The 18,569-nt window shown below is 43.5% G+C and overlaps 1 protein-coding gene across 1 annotated transcript in view; it reads right to left on the reverse strand.

Moving 5' to 3' along the window:
- Window positions 1–18,569, reverse strand: part of COPB2 (COPI coat complex subunit beta 2) — a 121,113-nt gene that overhangs the window by 28,222 nt on the left and 74,322 nt on the right. Inside the window, exons 13-14 of the mRNA XM_033959260.1 lie at window positions 9,793–9,936; window positions 1,296–1,426 (exon numbers count right to left, since the gene is read on the reverse strand). Coding sequence (XP_033815151.1) covers window positions 1,296–1,426; window positions 9,793–9,936 — 275 coding nt within the window. The remainder of the gene's footprint in view (window positions 1–1,295; window positions 1,427–9,792; window positions 9,937–18,569) is intronic.

Consider the following 18,569-nt stretch of genomic DNA (forward strand, 5'->3'; position numbering starts at 1 on the left):
CGCTCATATGTGAGAATATACTGCCTGCTTGTCACTGGAGAAACATTTATATAGAATCAGCAAAACTAATCTGCCCAGGGCTAGGTAAGATTTCTTGTGTATTACGCAATACTGGACATAATAGTGTCTGAAGCAATTGGATGACTTTATATGCTTGTTCTTCATAATTATACTCCCTTGATACATTGAGGTATTGTAGTACTCTATCCTGTCCGTGGGGCCAGCAATTAATTCACACTTCCTTGGTTTCCAGCTCTATCAGAATCAAGACTGATTTGGTGTGATAAACCTTCATTTATAATTACCTTGTAATTTCCCCCCCGTTTTATGTCTTTGTTTAGTTATTCCCATGACTGTCCATGGATCAGAGTTCCCTTTGGTCTTCAATCCAGCCACAACACAACTATGGCACCCTCCCCTCCTGGAGTTGTGAACAGTACCTCCACAGCATCCTCCTTAACTGACAGAGGAAGCAGAAAACACATGCTGAGACTTCTCGGGCAGTCCCCATCATTTTTCTGGTTTTTTTTGTTGATACTATCTGCCTCTTTAACCTAACTTCCAACAAAGAGGAGGAAATGGATGGGGGAAGAGCAGCATGGTTGAAGGACAAGATATTTCACAATGGACAAAGGGAGTGCAAAGTTTGAAGATGGGCTGGTGGAGATGGCTGTCATTGACACACATTGGTCAACCATGTCACGGCCCCATATGAGAAGATATTTGAAGACTATTCTTTAGCTCTTTTGGATTCAAAGTGGCCTCAACTTAAAAGACATAGTACTTTGTTCAATATGTAAAGAGCAACCAGAAAAGGCCACAATTTAGGGTCCAGGCTGGAAATTCTATGTGGAAAATGAGTAGAATAAAGTGATACATATGCATGCAGAAAATCTATTTAGGCACAATTCTGTAGATAGGTGTACACATGGGCAAAATCTGAGGAGGTTCACACTTGCAAGTATAAAACTTATAAAATAATATAAATTGTGCACGTATCTTTGGCATTTAGATGTGATCATTCACATCAGCTCTATGAGCGACATTAAGGGCTCATGCCTTATCACATTCATGCATCTGTACCAGGTTACACTAATATTCTATAAAAGGAAAGTAGGCACCAACTTTCTTTTATTGCATAGGTGTCTGTTTATAGAATTGCCCTCATAGCACTCACAAACAACACATTTGCATTTCCACTCTATTCCCACAGGAGTATAATTTCATAAAGCAAATCTGGCAAATTAAACTACAAAAGTTAACTATACTGAGGAAATGCTATTTAAACCACTTACCTGTCCAAGTGTGCTATAGTAACTATTTCTCCTCCAACATAGTAGTTCAATCTGTTCACAGAACTGGTGTAGATAAAGCAATCGCCTACCCACAATCCCGTTTTTACAATCTCTTGAATCTCACCAAGTACCTGCAAAAGAATGAGATTTTTATACTTTTCAATATATGGATAATTGGAAAGACTTATATAAAAAGGGATCAATACCAATCTGTTCATTCATAGATTTATAGAGTAAACTTCAAAAAGAATACAGACATTTAAGGGGATTGGGACTTGTATATCACCTTTTTGTAGTTTTGCATCCACACTCAAAGCGGTTTACATATACATAGGTATAGGCAGACCCCAAGTTACAGACGTCCGACTTAAGTATGACTTGTACTTAAGAACACAATTATGGCTTCATTTGATTTCACTGAACAGTATTTCCAGTGGCAGGGACTCCTACACTTCTCCTGCAGCAAATTCAGGAATGATGAATGGCCACATTAAGAACAGAGTGTGGTTGTGCATTCTGTATCTTAGAGGGAACACTGGGGGACAGTTAGCCCTTTTGTCAGCTGGGAGCAGAGGTAAGATGCAAGAATCTTAAAATTTACACATTTTGAGTTACATAGAAATCCAACTTAAAAACAGCTTTAAAAGCATAATTTGTTTTTAACCTGGGGAGTAGCCCTGGGATTTGATCCCACAATCTCTGGGTGCAGAGGCAGAAGCTCTATCACTAGGCCACTCCTCACCTCGTCTGGCACATCTGACATGCGAGAGGAATTGTTGAGATCATGCAGAACAGAAATATTTTAAATAATTTTTTAAAATGTGAATCTCAAATGAATTTGAGAAAACCAGAAATATTAGGTTATATTTTCAGACAACGAAGCCTCACAATTACTAATGATAAAGAAAATAAAGCCTTGTTTTCTAAGGGAAACTGATACAAGCTAATAGATTTGTTAGAATATTGACTGGTGCTTAAGCCTCCAAACCTCTTCTATCCCCCCACCCCCAACCCTTCCAGCACTTAGCCAAACACACCATAAGCAGCCAGTGAGGCTGATGGCAGAGGATTATACTAAAAAGTGCTTTTAAATCCTTCTCTCTCATAATTGCAAATTACACATGTACATCAACACACAATCAATTAAACCTGGGATTCTATATATGGCACCTGACTTTAGACGCTACTTCCATGCTGAGTTTTCAAAGCAGAAAAGTATTCTAACTAAGGCTGCAGATTTAGCGTGTTAATAACAGGATTAAAGTGCAAAATCTTTAATGTCAATTAAAAAATTGAATGTGATTAATGCAATTACCCAACCTTCCTGTGTCGAGACCCCACTTCTTTGCTCTGAAAGAGGTTGTGGTGTCAGCGTCAGAGTATCCGTGATGCCACTAGCTCTGCCTGACCCAGAAACAAGTTATTGATGTAACCTCCTGTTTATGGTTCAGGCAGAACTAGCAGCAATACAAACACGGTGACACTGCTGCCTCTTTCAGATCTGAAGAAGCGCCAGAACCTGACACAGACCAGGTAATCTGTGGGAACAAGGAGGAAGAAAGTTGCCACATCGGTAGGGGAGAGAGAGGTGATGCATGGAGGAGCAAAGAGAGGGAAAGAAGCACTGCACTCGGGGAAAGGAGGGAGAGAGGCGCTTTATGGAGAGCATGGAGGAGAAAAGATCTTCATCTCTCCTCTCCCCACCAGAGCCGAGTACTATGCGGCTGAGGCCCCACTTCGGGATTCCCAACAGCCCAAACTTCTGCTGATACACACAAGCCCCAGCAGGGACAGGAGAAAAGCAACAGGTTTTCATCTTTCTTCTCCTCACCGGAGCCAAGCACTACAAAGCTGAGGCCCTGCCCACCTTCTTCGGGCCTCCCAACAGCCCAAACAAACTTCTGCTGAATGGGCCCCAGCCGCACATAAGCACCTAGCAGGGAGAGGAGAAAGGCACTGGATCTTCATCTCTCCTCTCCTCACTGGAGCCGAGTACCATGCGGCTGAGGCCCTGCCAACCTTCTTTAGGCCTCCCAACAGCCCAAATGTCGGCTGAATGAGCCTCCGACACTCATAAGCCCCAGCAGGGAGAGGAGAAAGGCACTGGATCTTCATCTCTCCTCTCCCCACCGGAGATGAGCACCACTCGGCAGAGGCCCCGCCCACCTTAGGGCCTCCCAATAGCTCTAAAGGACCACGTGATAGGCAAGCCTGTTCTGCAGGCAGTCCATGCCAAAGGGCCCTTTGTGTGGACCAAGAGAACAGTGAGTAATACAAACTACTAGTTATCTCAGTAGTGTGTATCAGAAATGACTACTTGACATAATTTTAGGTTTAAATCAGTAATTCGGTAAATGAAGAGCATTCTCCAACTGTTTGTACATGTGTAATATACATATGTTTATACGCACACAAATATATATAAATACACATACACAATTATAGAGATTACTAGCAGAGCTACTAAAAACACTATAGCAGCTCCGCTACATTCAGGAGCAATTTCAAAGGACACTGCTGGAAACCAGGAGAGATGTGGACTCAGCCCAACATGGAAGTCCTTCACCAACCTGTCAACCCTCCCAAAGAATCAGCAACTCTTTATCAAAAACTTTTTCAAATTCCCAACTAGGACTACCCATACTAACAGAGAGACAACCTAGCTGACACAGCTAGACACTGAAAGGACCAAGGAGTTGAACTCCACACCTCGTCATCCCTGAAAGGAACCATCCAACCAATCCTCAAGCATGCAGTGGCTGACTATTATCCTGCTCTACCTTACTTGATATGGCAGCTTGGGATGGAATACCTTTGGTCCTAGGCAAATACCAGTCCATTTCATGATCATAAGACTCAAACATATATATTGGACCTACACCAACATTCAGAACCATAATAGACTGCCATGAGGTCACTGCAAAACCAATCCAACCAGAAAAACAAAACCACACACTCCAGACCCAGAAAAGGCAGAATCTTTCACACTCTGCCATGAACTACCAGGCGACCAACTACCTCTCCATCTCTTGTACATATGCCAATATAAAATCAGTCAGGAACAAAGCCAACCTCATTAGAGACAGACTTTTGGAAGAAAAACTAGGATGCTTATTCTTGACAGAAACATGGCTCCCTCAGCTGATGTCCCAGTCAAAGATCTTTGTCCACCAGGCTACAAAATATTACCGTTATGCAGGAAGAACAAAAGAGGAGATGGCCTTGCATTCATAATAAACAAATTTAACATACTAGATGTTGAACAAAATTAGAACATTGAAATCCTTTCTTGTCAGCTAATCAGCCCAACATTAAAAGATTCCCTCACCATGCATCCTCTTCTAAACTAAACTAAACCTTAGGTTTGTATACCGCGCCATCTCCACAAGCGCAGAGCTCGGCACGGTTTACAGAGTTAAGAGGAAAGGAACTACAATAAGGGATAAAGGAGAGGGACTAAGGGGAAAGAGAGGGACAGAATACTGGAGAATGGGAGGTGATTAGATTTTTGCAAAGAGCCAAGTTTTCAAGTGTTTGCGGAAGGTTTGGAAAGAGCTTGAGTTTCTGAGTGGGGATGAGAGTTCCAGAGTTCCAGAGTTCTGTGGTTCTAAAGGGGAGAGATATTCCAAGTTTTCCTGCGCGGGATATACCTTTTATAGAGGGGAATGATAGTTTCAGTTTTTGGGAGGGTCTGGTGGAGTGTGGTTTTGAGGAATTCCAAAAGAGTGGGATAACGGGAGGAAGGACGCCAGCTTTTTGGTGTCTTCTACGTGACACCAAAAAGCTGGTCCAACGCAAGACACACGTTTTATGACTTTGTATTCAAAATTCGCTCTCCCTGTCAAACTGCATAATGCTATGGGACTTAAATCTCCTCTTAGAAGAAAAAGATAAGATGGTCTCAGACCTACTCATCTTTCTATAAGACCTAGACTACAAGTGGTCATTCATCTACTCCACACACATAAAAGGCTACCACCTAGACCTAGTTGCCACCTCAAACAAGGACCCAATGTTCCCCTCAATATCCTCAACAGAAAGCAAATGGCAACAATCTCTCTGGTCAGACCATCACATACTGTACAAGTTCAAGCTAAACTGGTAACAAGATACAACAAGGTTCATCCCTCATCAACAATTGTAACCAGAGGCCCTATTGATGAGGCAATCTTCTGGGCCAGCTATGAAACTAACTTCCCTGAACATTCCAAAGAAGATTTCTATACCCATTGGGACTCCTTCAGCGAAAACACCTTAAATCGTATTGCCCCCAAAACAACTGAAAGCCAAACATCAAAGGATATCAGACAAATGGTTTGACGAAGAACTGCAAACACTGAAGTGACAAGTAAGATGCCTAGAGCGTGCCTGGAACAAGAATAAAGGAGACGATGCCAAACTGAAATGGAGGGAGAAATCACGAGAATACAAATTCAAACTGAAAGAAAAACACAAAAACTACTATTCCACCTTAATAAACCAGCACGGACTCGACACAAAAGAACTATTCAGACTTGTCACTTACCTGACAAATACCATCCCTCTTACATGTGCCACCCATGACACTGCGTCCACCAAAGTCACCCTTGTCCACTACTTCCGTTCAAAACTACAAACAGCAAGAGACTCTCAATGCATTGAAATCCACCACCTGCATAATTCCTCTGAATCCAAGGAAACAAGCACACAGAGTCATCATGTACTGGAACTCATTCTCTTTAGCGACCTAGACACACTTCAACCATCTATTTAATATGCTCAAAAATACTCCCCCATAGACTCCTGTCACTCTGCGCTAATGGCTAAAGCCCCAGACAAGTTCCTATCCGATCTTTACACTTGGTTAGAAGACATGAAGAGGCCACATTATCAGACACATTGTAAAAGAAAAGAAAAAACCTTCTTCACAGCCTGACAACTACAGACCTAGCCTCTCTTGGTGACTACCTGAGCAGCCTAAATATCGCCCACTACAACTTTGTTGATGACATCACCATTGTTTGCCCTGTTACACGCCTGACACACACAGGAATACAGAGCATAGACTCGGTCTTGTCTATGATAGAAGACTGAATGGCCCACTCCAAACTAAAACTAAATACTGAGAAAACAAAATTCTTCATAGCCTCATACACCAACTTCACAATGGACCCCCTGACAAGAGGGGAACCAATTTTACATAAAGGCTTCAACACACTATGGAAACTCAGGTCCATATGGAAATACTTTGAACTAGCACCATGCCAACTCCTAGTCCACGCACTAGCCCTAAGAATTCTTGACTATTGCAACATTGTTTACCTAGCAAGACTACACAAACACTTCTGGAAACTAAGTGTCATCCAAACACTGCCGTTAGGCTAATCTTCAACCTAAAAAAATTCGACCACATAACTCTATTCTCTCAAAAGCTGCATTAGCTAACAATTGATGGTCGAGTGCTCTCCAAATTCGGATGCGTCTTATAAAGCACTATGAAAAGAAAATCGAGCCGGACAAGCTCTGCACCCTCCAGTCGCCATCTGCGAAAAGTTTTTTATGAAGAGAGAAAACAAAAACAACCCCCCCAATCATACCACATATGCACTAACACCAGACGTACCATACTATCCACAACAGTTATATTTTCTCTATTTGGACTTTGTGTCCTAGTACTGTTGGATTTCTGTACTTTCTGTGTTGCATCTGTTAATAAACATTATTTCAAAAAAAATAAAGCACTATGGAGCTCATAATCAAAAGAGAAAAAAGTCCAAAAATCGGCCTAAGTCGACACTTGGACGATCATAAGTCAAAAACGTCCAAGTGCCAATAATAAAACCGGGTTTTGGATGTATGTAAAAACGACCTAGGACTTCACAGTGCCGCTGAACGACCAAAGCTAAACGGGGCATTTCAGTAGGAGTGTCAAGGGCGGGAGTTGGGCCGGCTTAGACTTAGTCGTACAGCATGTATAACCGAAAGTTTTACAACAGAGCCTAGACGGAACATCAGACAATTGGGTCCTTCAAATTATGAGATGTGATTATATTCTTCATCTATGAAAAACACCTCCAAACCATCCTCCAAGAAAGTCTGTTTTCAACTCCCAGAAGACAAACCTCCTTTACCAATAACTCTTATTCCTTCTCCAACTCAAAGCAATAGAACAAGTTCTTTTATGTGAGAAGGGCTGAGGGTTCTACACCAAGTATTTCCTCATACCGAAAAAGACCAGAGGCCTCCGTCCAGTTCTAGACCTCCATGCTCTCAATAAATACTTGGTGAAGGAAAAGTTCAGAATGATTTCACTGGTATCCTTATTGCCAATGCTAGACAAGAATGACTGGCTTTGCTTTCTAGATCTCAAAGAGGCTTAAATGCATATTCCCATCTTCCCAGTTCACAGAAAATATCTTCGCTTTTGAGTAGATATATGCTACTTCCAATACAAGGTGCTTCCATTTGGCCTGGAGGGGTGCTAACATAGGTTCTAGAGTTGCTAGCTTTTTTTAGGGCAGACTCCACCAAGGGGTAACTGATGCTAGAGCTGTGGTTTGTCAAAACCCGGACATGATTGTACTCTAAATAAGGAGTCTGTCTTTCTTGGGGCTAATAGTGGTGCTTCCCAATTCGTAAGCATACTCTCCTTCATGAGGGTATGAAAGGGGAGCTTTAGACAATCTTTTGGTATTTGATGATAGTCAAATGCATCAAAGAGCTCTGCCCTGGGTTCAGACTCCAACTCCATTTTTTATGGATAGGGCTTGACCCATCTGCCTTATGAACTTAGTAAAGGAAAGGCTTTCAGGGGGGTGATCTCCTGCGAGGTGGTGGAGGAAATGGGTCTGAAGAGAGTCCATATGACTCATCGGTGGAGAGCTCTGGGCACCCAGAAGAGGAATGGTGTGAAAAATCAGAATCATACTCTTCGATGTGAGGTTCTGGTGATGGTGAACATCAAGATGATTGACTAGGAGAGCCTCGAGGCTTCCACTGAGATGAAGAAGAGCATCGACTATGACGCCAAGAAGGGCGTCGAGATGTGTTTCAAAATGCTCAACGTCGATGTTATGGAAATCTAGAGGAAGGGCTTCAATGTCTGGATGATATCCCTCTCCTCGACCTCAAATGACGTTGGTGAGGAGTGTGAGACATGGCTCTTGATGTCTGCGTCGAGCATTGCTCAGGCAGCGCTGGTACTGATTGTGTCATTGCAGTTATTTGACCTGCCTGAGACTATATCATGCCATCCAACTTCCTTTGCACAATCTCCCTGATCTGATCTTGAAGAAAAAGCATCAGTACCATGGTAATCATCAGTACAGATTGTGCAGGTGGCCTAGGAACTGGTGACCTCAATGAAGCAGCACGTCTTCTGGGAGACACTACCAGTAAAGTTGGCGACCTTGATGCCAAGCATCAATGTTTCAAATGCATCAACAGTGTGGACACCTGAGATGACACTGATGTTGGCTTGAAGGGGGAAGCATGCCTATGCTTCTTAGCCTTTTACTGGAATCTCCTGATGGCTATAGCGATGACGAAGGAGAATTTGGGCAAGGCATCAATGTTGGTACCTGCTTCAATGCTGAAGATGGTTGCCTGCGTGTCAGCATTGGAAGTGGCGGACATTCCCTATGTTGTCCCAAAAAATCTTTCGAATTGGAGATACCTAGCCTTTAGTGACAGTTTTTGAAGTTTGGAGCAGCACTGGCAACTGTCTACACAGTGATCAGGACCAAGGCACTGAATGAACCAAATTATGCACTGAAATGGTCCAGTTGCACTGTGACCACCACTTAAAGCCACTAGAATGAAAAATTTTGCTATTTTTGTATGCAGAATTTTGAATTTATAGCACAGAATTCTGCCAGGAGTAGAATATTTGTAAAAATGTCTGCTTTGAATTGCATCTAAAATACCACTAAAATTGAGCAAGTCGCAACCCGGATAGCTCAATTCCAATTTGTATATTCTGTGCAAAAGAGGGCTCTAAATATTTTCAGTGCACTTTTGGAGGGTATATTAAGGAAAAACAGTGGCAATTAAAATGAGTAAGGAGAACTGAAGAATCTCACACAGTCATGCTATTTACAGGGCCCTACTAGAGTCCCTGAAAGAATGTTAAAAGAATAGACAAAAATGGCTCATGCTTAGCATTTTATAGCAGGAACTAGAAATTCTTGTCATGTCTAACAATGAGACCATTCCACTGCCCCTGCAATTGCTACATTTGAAAAAATACTTTTAAACACTTGGAAGAATATGTACAAGATACTCATTATAATTCATAATTCAGACTTCATGCTCCACTGAGTCTTTAAATGTTTTTGAATGTTATAACAGAATGCTTGAATATCTAGCAAGCAATAGGTAGAAGAAAGCTGGTTAGATTTATGCAAGCTTTTTCCACAGACACTTTAAATGCATGCCTTGACTGGCAAACGTAACAGCCCAGTTCTTGTTTGGTATTCTTCAGTCACTCTATCATTTCTGGATTATTGATCTGTCTTACCTCAAATGCATCCTCAATGCCATCCTCATTCATCCCTTCGTGTGTTTCCTGTGCAGTTGCCACTTTCTCAGACAGATATTTTAGAATGAAAAATGATTCCTCTGTGGCAATACTAACAAGCTCACCAGAGTCTGACCAGAAAATCTAAAGCAAAACAAGACATATTTTAGCAAATAATACTTTAATATTAGGAAATGTGAAAGAAACCGATTATGTTAGCTGAAGCTAGATTGTAATCAAGACTGTGGGTGGGGGGGGGGGGGGGGGGGGGGGGGGGGGGGGGGAGGACGGCACCTACTTGGGCTCATATAGGTTGAGCTGTACATAGTTTTCTCCCAATTTCTAACATCTGCATCTCTAACATCTAGGCCTCCCTCTATGTCTACCCTGTCCCCCAAGTAGAATTCTTCTAAGTCTGCATTGTAACTGAGCTTTGTGCATTACTCAGAGGATTCTAAACCAACACTGTATTAATGATGCATTAATTGATTAATTGGCAACCATACCAATTTAGTGCTATCTTGTTTAACAATGAGAGATATTATCCTGAAATAGCAGTCAAAGTAGAACCTTCTCAAACAGGATAACAGCTAGTTACTTGCTCTGTTAGATATTTAAAATATGCACCTTGTATGTTCCAGGCAATATTTCAAAAATTCTCAATAAGAAGGAAAAGGAGAAATTAGGTTCTTACCTGCTAATTTACTTTCTTTTAGCCTCTCCAGACCAGCATAGGTTAATCTTACAAGCACAGTGTTCTCCCCAGAAATATCAGCCAGGTGGCATGAAAAAGTAGCCAGGTGGGGCAGGACGGGGAAATTTGGTGGTGGGGAAAATTAAATGTGAACTATTTTTATTAGTTTAATTATTATTAATTATTTTCCAAGGCTCAATATGACTTCCTTTTTTAAGGTTTGACACTTAGGCAGTATTCCAGTAGCATTTAAGCCACCCTTGAACAAAAGTAATGCATATCCTCTTATTCTGAATAATTACTGGCCAGTATCAAACCTTCCATTTCTTTCAAAACTACTGTACTTGAGAGACTGGTATTCAACCAACTTCAAACTCATGTTGAATTAGTTAATGCTTTGTTTGCATCCCCTGCAATCTGGTTTTTGTTTAAGACATAGCACAGACACAGTAGTTCTTCCTGCCTTAGGGCTCATTATACAAAGCTGCAATAGCAATTCTGCCACAGCAAATGCACTAAAGCCCATAGGAATTGAATGGACTTTGGTGCATTTGCCATGGGTGAATCACTACTGTGGCTTTGTAAAAGGGACTCTTACTGAGTGAACTCCATAGTCATCTAGATCAGTGTTTCTCCACTTCTTCAAGCCAAGTACCCCCTAAGTCTAACAAATACCAACCGAGTACCCCTAGCCCAAGCTCCGCCCCTGACCCCACCATTATAATAGTTCTAATTGTAATGCAATTTTTTCCATTCATTTTTCATGTACACACAATATAAACTAATTCATAATGGTAACCACAAAAAAAAAAAAAAATACAAAGCTCACTGTATGCAGAGAAAATAATCATCATTTATATTTGTTTTATTTTTGTAAGAGGTCAAGGCAGATGACTTTAAAATATGCAATATCACCTCAGTAACAACCATAGAAAAATAGACAAATATAGTACAAACACAGATAGCAGATTAAAATTCTCAAAACTGACACACTTCGATCACTAAATTGAAAACAAAATCATTTTTCCTACTTGTTGTCTGGTGATTTAATTAGTTTCTGGTTGGACTTCCTTCTGACTGTGCATCCAACATTTCTTTCTTTCTGCATCCTGCATGCTTCCTCTCCTCCAGACCTCATTCCCTTCCCCAATCAACATCTCTCTCTCTGCCCCTCCATGAGTCCAACTTTTCTTCCTCTCTCCTCCATACCTATTGGCAACATGTCTCCCTTTCTCTCCCTCCTCTGTTATGATCTTGCATCTCTCTATTCTTCTTCAGGGTCTTCCCCCCCCCCTCCGTCTCTTCTGTCTGCACCTCCCATAGTCCAACATCTGCCGTATGTCATAGAAACATGATGACAGATAAAAGACCAAATGGCCCATCCAGTCTGCCCCTTTGGCCAGGCCTCTATCTCTTTCTTCTGCTTACAACCCCCCCCCTCCAAATATGTCCAGCATGTGTTCTCTTTTCTTCCAGGTCTTTCTCTGCCTCTCTCTCTCTCTCCTTCTTCCCTCCCTCCCTGGTCCAGAATCTTTCCATCTCTCTTCAGTCTCTTTCTCTCTCTTCCCTCTATACACCCCTTTAAACATCTGCCCCCTCTCTTCTGCCTCCCCTTTGTTTCAGGTTTCTCCCTCCATCTTCTTCTGCTAACATTTCGAGTTCTTCCACCTTTGTTCCAGGTCTGTCTCTCTCACTCTCTTTATCTTCCACCTCCCCAGGGCCTGGCATCTCTCTCGTCTCGGTTCAGAGTGTTTCCCCTCTCTGCAGTCTCTTTCTCTCCCTTTATAAACCTCTAGTTCAGCATCTGCCCTGTCTTCCCCCTCCCTTTTGGTTAAAGTCTGCTTTCCAGCCCCTCTTCAAGGTCCTTTTCTGTCTCTCTCATTCTTCCTCTCCCCGCATGTCCAGATCCAGCATATCTATAGCAACCCCCAACCCGCCGGGGCCCTTGTGAAGGGCACAGCTTTACAGTGCTCAGATAGGGGAACTACAGAAGGAATGCCTCGTCGAGCAAATGCCAATGGAAGAGGATGATGGAGAAAGGGGAAGTAAACAGAACCTCCACTAACGCCTGCCCTCCAAAGTGTGCCTCCAACCCCCCTGCTAGAGACCCAATCTTCAGTGACATCATCAGCACCACTCTTCTACAACCTAGACAGGAAAAGAAAATGAGCCAACCCCCAAGCATCCTTGGCCAGCAGAAAAGGCGCCAACACAGAAAAGTTTTTTAAAAGTTACAAAAAAGACAAATTCATATGCCCTTTCGTCTGTAATATCAATCATAGCTGCTATTGTACGTCATCTACCTCCCTCTCCCTCAACCACCAAACTCGCTCACATTCTTCTTTTGAAACTCTCCCCAAGCACAGAAACATACCATAAAATCACTCTATACTAAGCAACAGATGCTCCTCTGAGCTCTTAACTCCCACGGAAAAATAACACTCCTGCCGTAGCATCAAACTTCTTTTCGCATTGAGTGGCTTTCTAGCGCGCAAGCCTGACAGTATTTCCCAATTTGGTTGGCAGAGAGAAGCGGAAAGGAGATGTTATCGGAAAAGCACAAAAATACAAAGGACCGAGTGAACCTGAGAGATTTATGAACTCCTCTGGTAATAAGACCGCTGTAGCCAGTATTGTCCTGTCGACTAGATTTTGAAGGGTAGTTGTGATTTCACTATTTAACAGTGCCATTCCAGATTGTCTGAATTTCAAGCCTCATTCAGCCGGGTACTCATTTAAATTAGCCGAATGAAGCGCCCGGCTAAAAGACACTAGGGAGAACACTATAGCAGATATATATCTCATCATGACCAGCAGGTGGAGACTGAGACAAAACTTTGGAACTGTACGTATCATGTGACCCCTCCCTATCAGTCTGTCGAATAGCCAAGCAGAACTAAGAACTATATAAGGAAAACAAACAGGACTTCGAACAGGAGTATCAACAAATAAAAAAAGGAACACTGTTAGAAAATGCAAAGGAACAAATTTAAATAGCAAAGGTCCCCACAGCTCGCCAGCCACAGCCACTGTTCTTAATCTCCCCGGCCCTAGAAAAATACTAGAAACCGACTGAAAAATGAAAATCTGCACGCAAGAACACGACAATAGACAGTGTGAGGTCTATTCTGGTCTGGAGAGGCTAAAAGAAAGTAAATTAGCAGTTAAGAACCTAATTTCTCTTTCTTTAGCAACTCTCCAGACCAACACAGGTTAATCTTACAAGTGGGACCTACCACAGCAGTCCCCATCATGGGTGGGACCCCCGAAGGGCCGGTACCAGAACACGCTCACCGAACTCGCTCACATTCTTCTTTTGAAACTCTCCTCAAGCACAGAAACATACCACAAAATCACTCTATACTAAGCAACAGATGCTCCTCTGAGCTCTTAACTCCCACGGAACATCCCATGACTCGATGCACCTGAACGTCCACACGGTAATGTCTGACAAAGGAATTTGAAGACCAGCCCGTCGCACCAGCGAAGACTAAGCCTGACCCCAAGTGGAATGAGCCTTTAGAAATTCCGTAACAGTCTATTTCTGAAGAAGATAAATGGAAGCAATAGTCTCCTTGATCCAGTGCGAAATGGTAGCCTTGGAAGCGCCATCCCCCCTAAGAGGACATACTAGAAGGACAAAAAGATAATCTGATTTCCTGATCTCCTAGGTCCTCTGCAAGTAGATGCGAAGGACCTGACCAACATCCAATTTGCACAACTGTTTCTGCTCAGAAGAACCTGTCCAACTACCCAGGACCGGGAAGACCACAGACTGATTGACATGAAAAGGAGAAACTACCTTTGGCAGAAAGGAAGGAACAGGCCTCAACACGACCCTCTCCCTAGAAAACTCAAGGAAGGGATACCTACAAGAGAGAGCCTGAAGCACCGAAACACATCTAGCAAAAGTAATAGCCACCAAGAAGAACGACTTAAGAGTAAGGTCCTTCAACGAGCAAGCACCCAAAAGCTCAAGTGTGTGTGTGTGGGGGGGGGGGGGCACACAAGCCCGGACAGGACCAGTTTCAAACCCAAGAGGGAACAGATGGTCGCATGGGAGGCTTCAGCAACTTGGATGCCCGCAAGAAGCGAACAACATCAAGAATGGCAGTCAGACGCTGACCCCATAATAACCCACGAAAGGCTGAAATGGCCGCAAGCTGAACCCGGAGAGAAGACAAGCCAGGCCCCTGTCCAGGCCATCCTGCAAGAACTCTAAGATGTTAGGCAGAGAAGCGCAAAAAGTGACCACTCCTCAAATATATGCCAAACTCGCACATAAACCTGAAAAGTGTAAAGTGTGTGGGACCCCAAGAGAGTGGAGATCACTTTATCTGAATACCCCTTCTTACCTAGGCGTTCCCTTTCAAGAGCCAAGCCGTAAGACAAAAAGGAATGGGGCCCTGAGTCAGGAGATTGGGCAAAAGAGGCAGAGGAAGAGGATCAGATACCAGATGCCGTACCAGATCCGCATACTACGGGCGTCTGGGCCAATACAGAGCCAACAGAACCACCAGATCCAGATAACGAACAATGCGAAGAACTCTGCCCACTAATGGCACATACAACAGCCCCTCTGTTGGCCATGGTTGAACCAGAAAATCCAGACCCTCGGCCATACCATAAGAACATAAGAAGTTGCCTCCGCTGGGTCAGACCAGAGGTCCATCGCGCCCAGCAGTCCGCTCCCGCGGCGGCCCATCAGGTCCATGACCTGTAAGGTGATAATCCCCCTTGTCCTTCTATCTATACCCTATCATAACCTATCTCTACCTCTATCTATATCCCCCAATCCCTGTATCCTTCAGGAATTTATCCAATCCTTCTTTGAAACCCGGTAGTGTACTCTGACCTATCACAACCTCCGGAAGCGCATTCCAGGTGTCCACCACCTTCTGAGTGAAAAAGAATTTCCTAGCATTGGTTCTAAACCTGTCCCCTTTCAGTTTCTCTGAGTGCCCCCTTGTTCTGGTGGTTCCCAATAGGCTAAAGAATCTGTCCCTTTCTACCTTCTCTATGCCCTTCATGATCTTGAAGGTCTCTATCATGTCTCCTCTGAGTCTCCGCTTTTCCAGGGAGAAGAGCCCCAGCCTTTCTAACCTGTTTTCCATACCTTTTATCATTTTCGTCGCTCTTCTCTGAACCCCCTCAAGTATCGCCATGTCCTTCTTGAGGTACGGTGACCAATAATGGACACAGTATTCCAGATGCGGGCGCACCATCGCGCGATACAGCGGCATGATAACTTCCTTCATCTTTGTTGTAATACCATTCTTAATAATACCCAACATTCGGTTTGCTTTCTTTGAGGCTGCTGCACATAAGAACATAAGAAGTTGCCTCCGCTGAGTCAGACCAGAGGTCCATCCTGCCCAGCGGTCCGCTCCTGCGGCGGCCCATCAGGCCTAATTGCCTGAACAGTGTCTATGACTAATTTTGTAACTGCCTCTAATCCTATCTCTATTACCTACCTCTACTCCTATCTGTACCCCTCAATCCCTTTGTCCTCCAGGCACCTGTAGTGCGCTTCTGCTTATCACATCCTCCGGTAGCGCGTTCCATGTATCCACCACCCTCTGAGTGAAAAAGAACTTCCTGGCGTTTGTTCTAAACCTTTCCCCTTTTAATTTCTCCGAGTGCCCCCTTGTGCTTGTGGTTCCCCTTAATTTGAAAAATCTGTCCCTGTCCACTCTTTCTATGCCCTTCATGATCTTGAAGGTTTCTATCATGTCTCCTCTAAGTCTTCGCTTTTCCAGGGAGAAAAGCCCCAACTTCTTCAGTCTGTCAGTATATGAGAGGTCTTCCATACCCTTTATTAGCTTAGTTGCTCTTCTCTGGACTCTCTCAAGTCCCGCCATGTCCTTCTTGAGGTACGGCGACCAGTACTGGACACAGTACTCCAGGTGCGGGTGCACCACTGTGGCGTTGATTTCATTGTTGTGTCTACCAGCACACCCAAGTCTTTTTCAAGAGTACTTTTCCCTAGCACTGATCCCCCCCATTTTGTAGCTGAACATCAGGTTCTTTTTCCCTATATGCATGACCTTGCATTTCTCTATATTGAAGTTCATTTGCCATTTATTTGCCCACTCTTCCAGTTTGTTTAGGTCCCTTTGTAGGTCTTCACAATCTTCCGCGGTTCTAACCCTGCTACAGAGTTTGGTGACATCTGCAAATTTTATGACTTCACACTTTGTCCCCGTTTCTAGGTCATTTATAAATACATTGAACAGCAGCGGTCCAAACACCGACCCCTGCGGAACACCACTCGTGACACTCCTCTAGTCCGAGTAGTGGCCCTTCCCACCACCCCTTTTGCTTTCTGCCTGTCAACCAGTGTTTAATCCACCTGTAAACGTCCCCTTCCACCCCGTGGTTCCACAGCTTCCTAAGTAGCCGCTCATGAGGTACCTTGTCAAAAGCTTTTTGGAAGTCGAGATAAATGTCTATGGGTTCCCCTTTGTCCATCTGTCTGTTTATCCCTTCAAAGAAGTGCAGTAAGTTCGTTTGGCACGATCTTCTCTTGCAGAAGCCATGCTGGCTCGCTTTCAGTTGTCCATTTTTTTCTATGTGCTCACAGATGCTGTCTTTTATCAGTGCTTCCACCATCTTGCCCGGAACTGAAGTCAAGCTTACCGGCCTGTAGTTCCCCAGGTCACCCCTCGATCCCTTTTTGAAGATAGGTGTGATATTTGCTATTTTCCAGTCCTCCGGGATCTCCCCAGTTTTCAAGGATAGGTTACAAATTTGTCGGAGTGTTTCCGCTATCTCGTTTCTTAGTTCTTTTAGTACCCTTGCGATGACTGAAGAAACGGGGTGTTTTGGTGTTGACCCCTATGGCCATGAGGTCCATGAGGGGCTGACCCCCAAGTCTGCACGATCAACTGAAAAGCCATGTGGCTTAGACACCATTCTCCGGGATATAACTCGTGACGACTGAAGAAGTCCGCTTGAACATTGTCCACTCCGGCTATGTGGGAGGTCGAGATGTCCTGAAGATGCGACTCTGCTCAGACCATGAGCAGAGCTGCCTTCTGCGCCACCTGAGTGCTTTTGGTGTCCCCCTGACGATTGGCATAGGCCACTGCCATGGCATTGTCTGACAGAACCCGACCGACTTGCCCATCAAGAAGGAGTAGAAGGCTAACAGCACCAGACGGATGGCTCTGGTCTCCAGAACATTGATCGACCAGGACGCCTCCTCCGTGGACCAGGTGCCCTGAGCTGAGTGACCTAGACACTAAGCTCCCCAACTGAGAAGACTGGCATCCGTGAGAAGCAATGTCCAGTGTGGCTAATGCAGATTCATCCCTTGAACAAAATGGGATGCTATGATGCATACTTTATCATTCCCAATGGCAGTGAAAACTGTTTTATATGTACTGGTACTCTATTATGTTTGTTTGTTTTTTTTAAAGTTATTATAAGCTGCTTGGGGGCAAATCTGTCGCTTGATAAGTTTTATTGCATTTATACCTTTCAATTAAAAAGGGTAAAAACTATGGCCTCTTTTTACAAATCTGCGATAGCAGTTTCTATTGCGGGGAGCTGCGCTGAATGGCCCATGCTGCTCCCGACGCTCACTGAGTTCCTATGAGCATCAGGAGCCGCACGGGCCATTCAGCATGGCTCCCTGCGCTAGAAACTGCTATCTCAGTTTTGTAAAAGAGGGGTATGTGTGCAAAATAGAAAAAAAGTGTATTATTTACTACATCTACATCACAATCTGTGGTGCTGAAGTGTGGATTTTTATAATGCAATAATTTGGAAAAGTGCAGTTCCCTGTGCCAAGCAGTAACTACTGTAAAAAAAATCAGTGTGCACAACAATTTTTCATCCAAACTTAGATCTATATAAGAACCTTAAACACGGCACCAATCAATACAGTCTGTAAAAGCTGAAAAGGAGAAATTACAAAAAATTACTGAAAAATAAGAATATGTGAACATCTACTCTTTACTGTTACAATGGTGCAGACCACAGTTGATCTTTGGCTTTTCTTTGAAACTAAGGATCCTCTATGTTTATGCTATACTTCCTTGGTCTGATAAGAAACTTTTTTTTTTTACTTGAACACCTT

Source organism: Geotrypetes seraphini, chromosome 9, assembly GCF_902459505.1.
Source record: "Geotrypetes seraphini chromosome 9, aGeoSer1.1, whole genome shotgun sequence".
Classification (NCBI taxonomy): domain Eukaryota; kingdom Metazoa; phylum Chordata; class Amphibia; order Gymnophiona; family Dermophiidae; genus Geotrypetes; species Geotrypetes seraphini.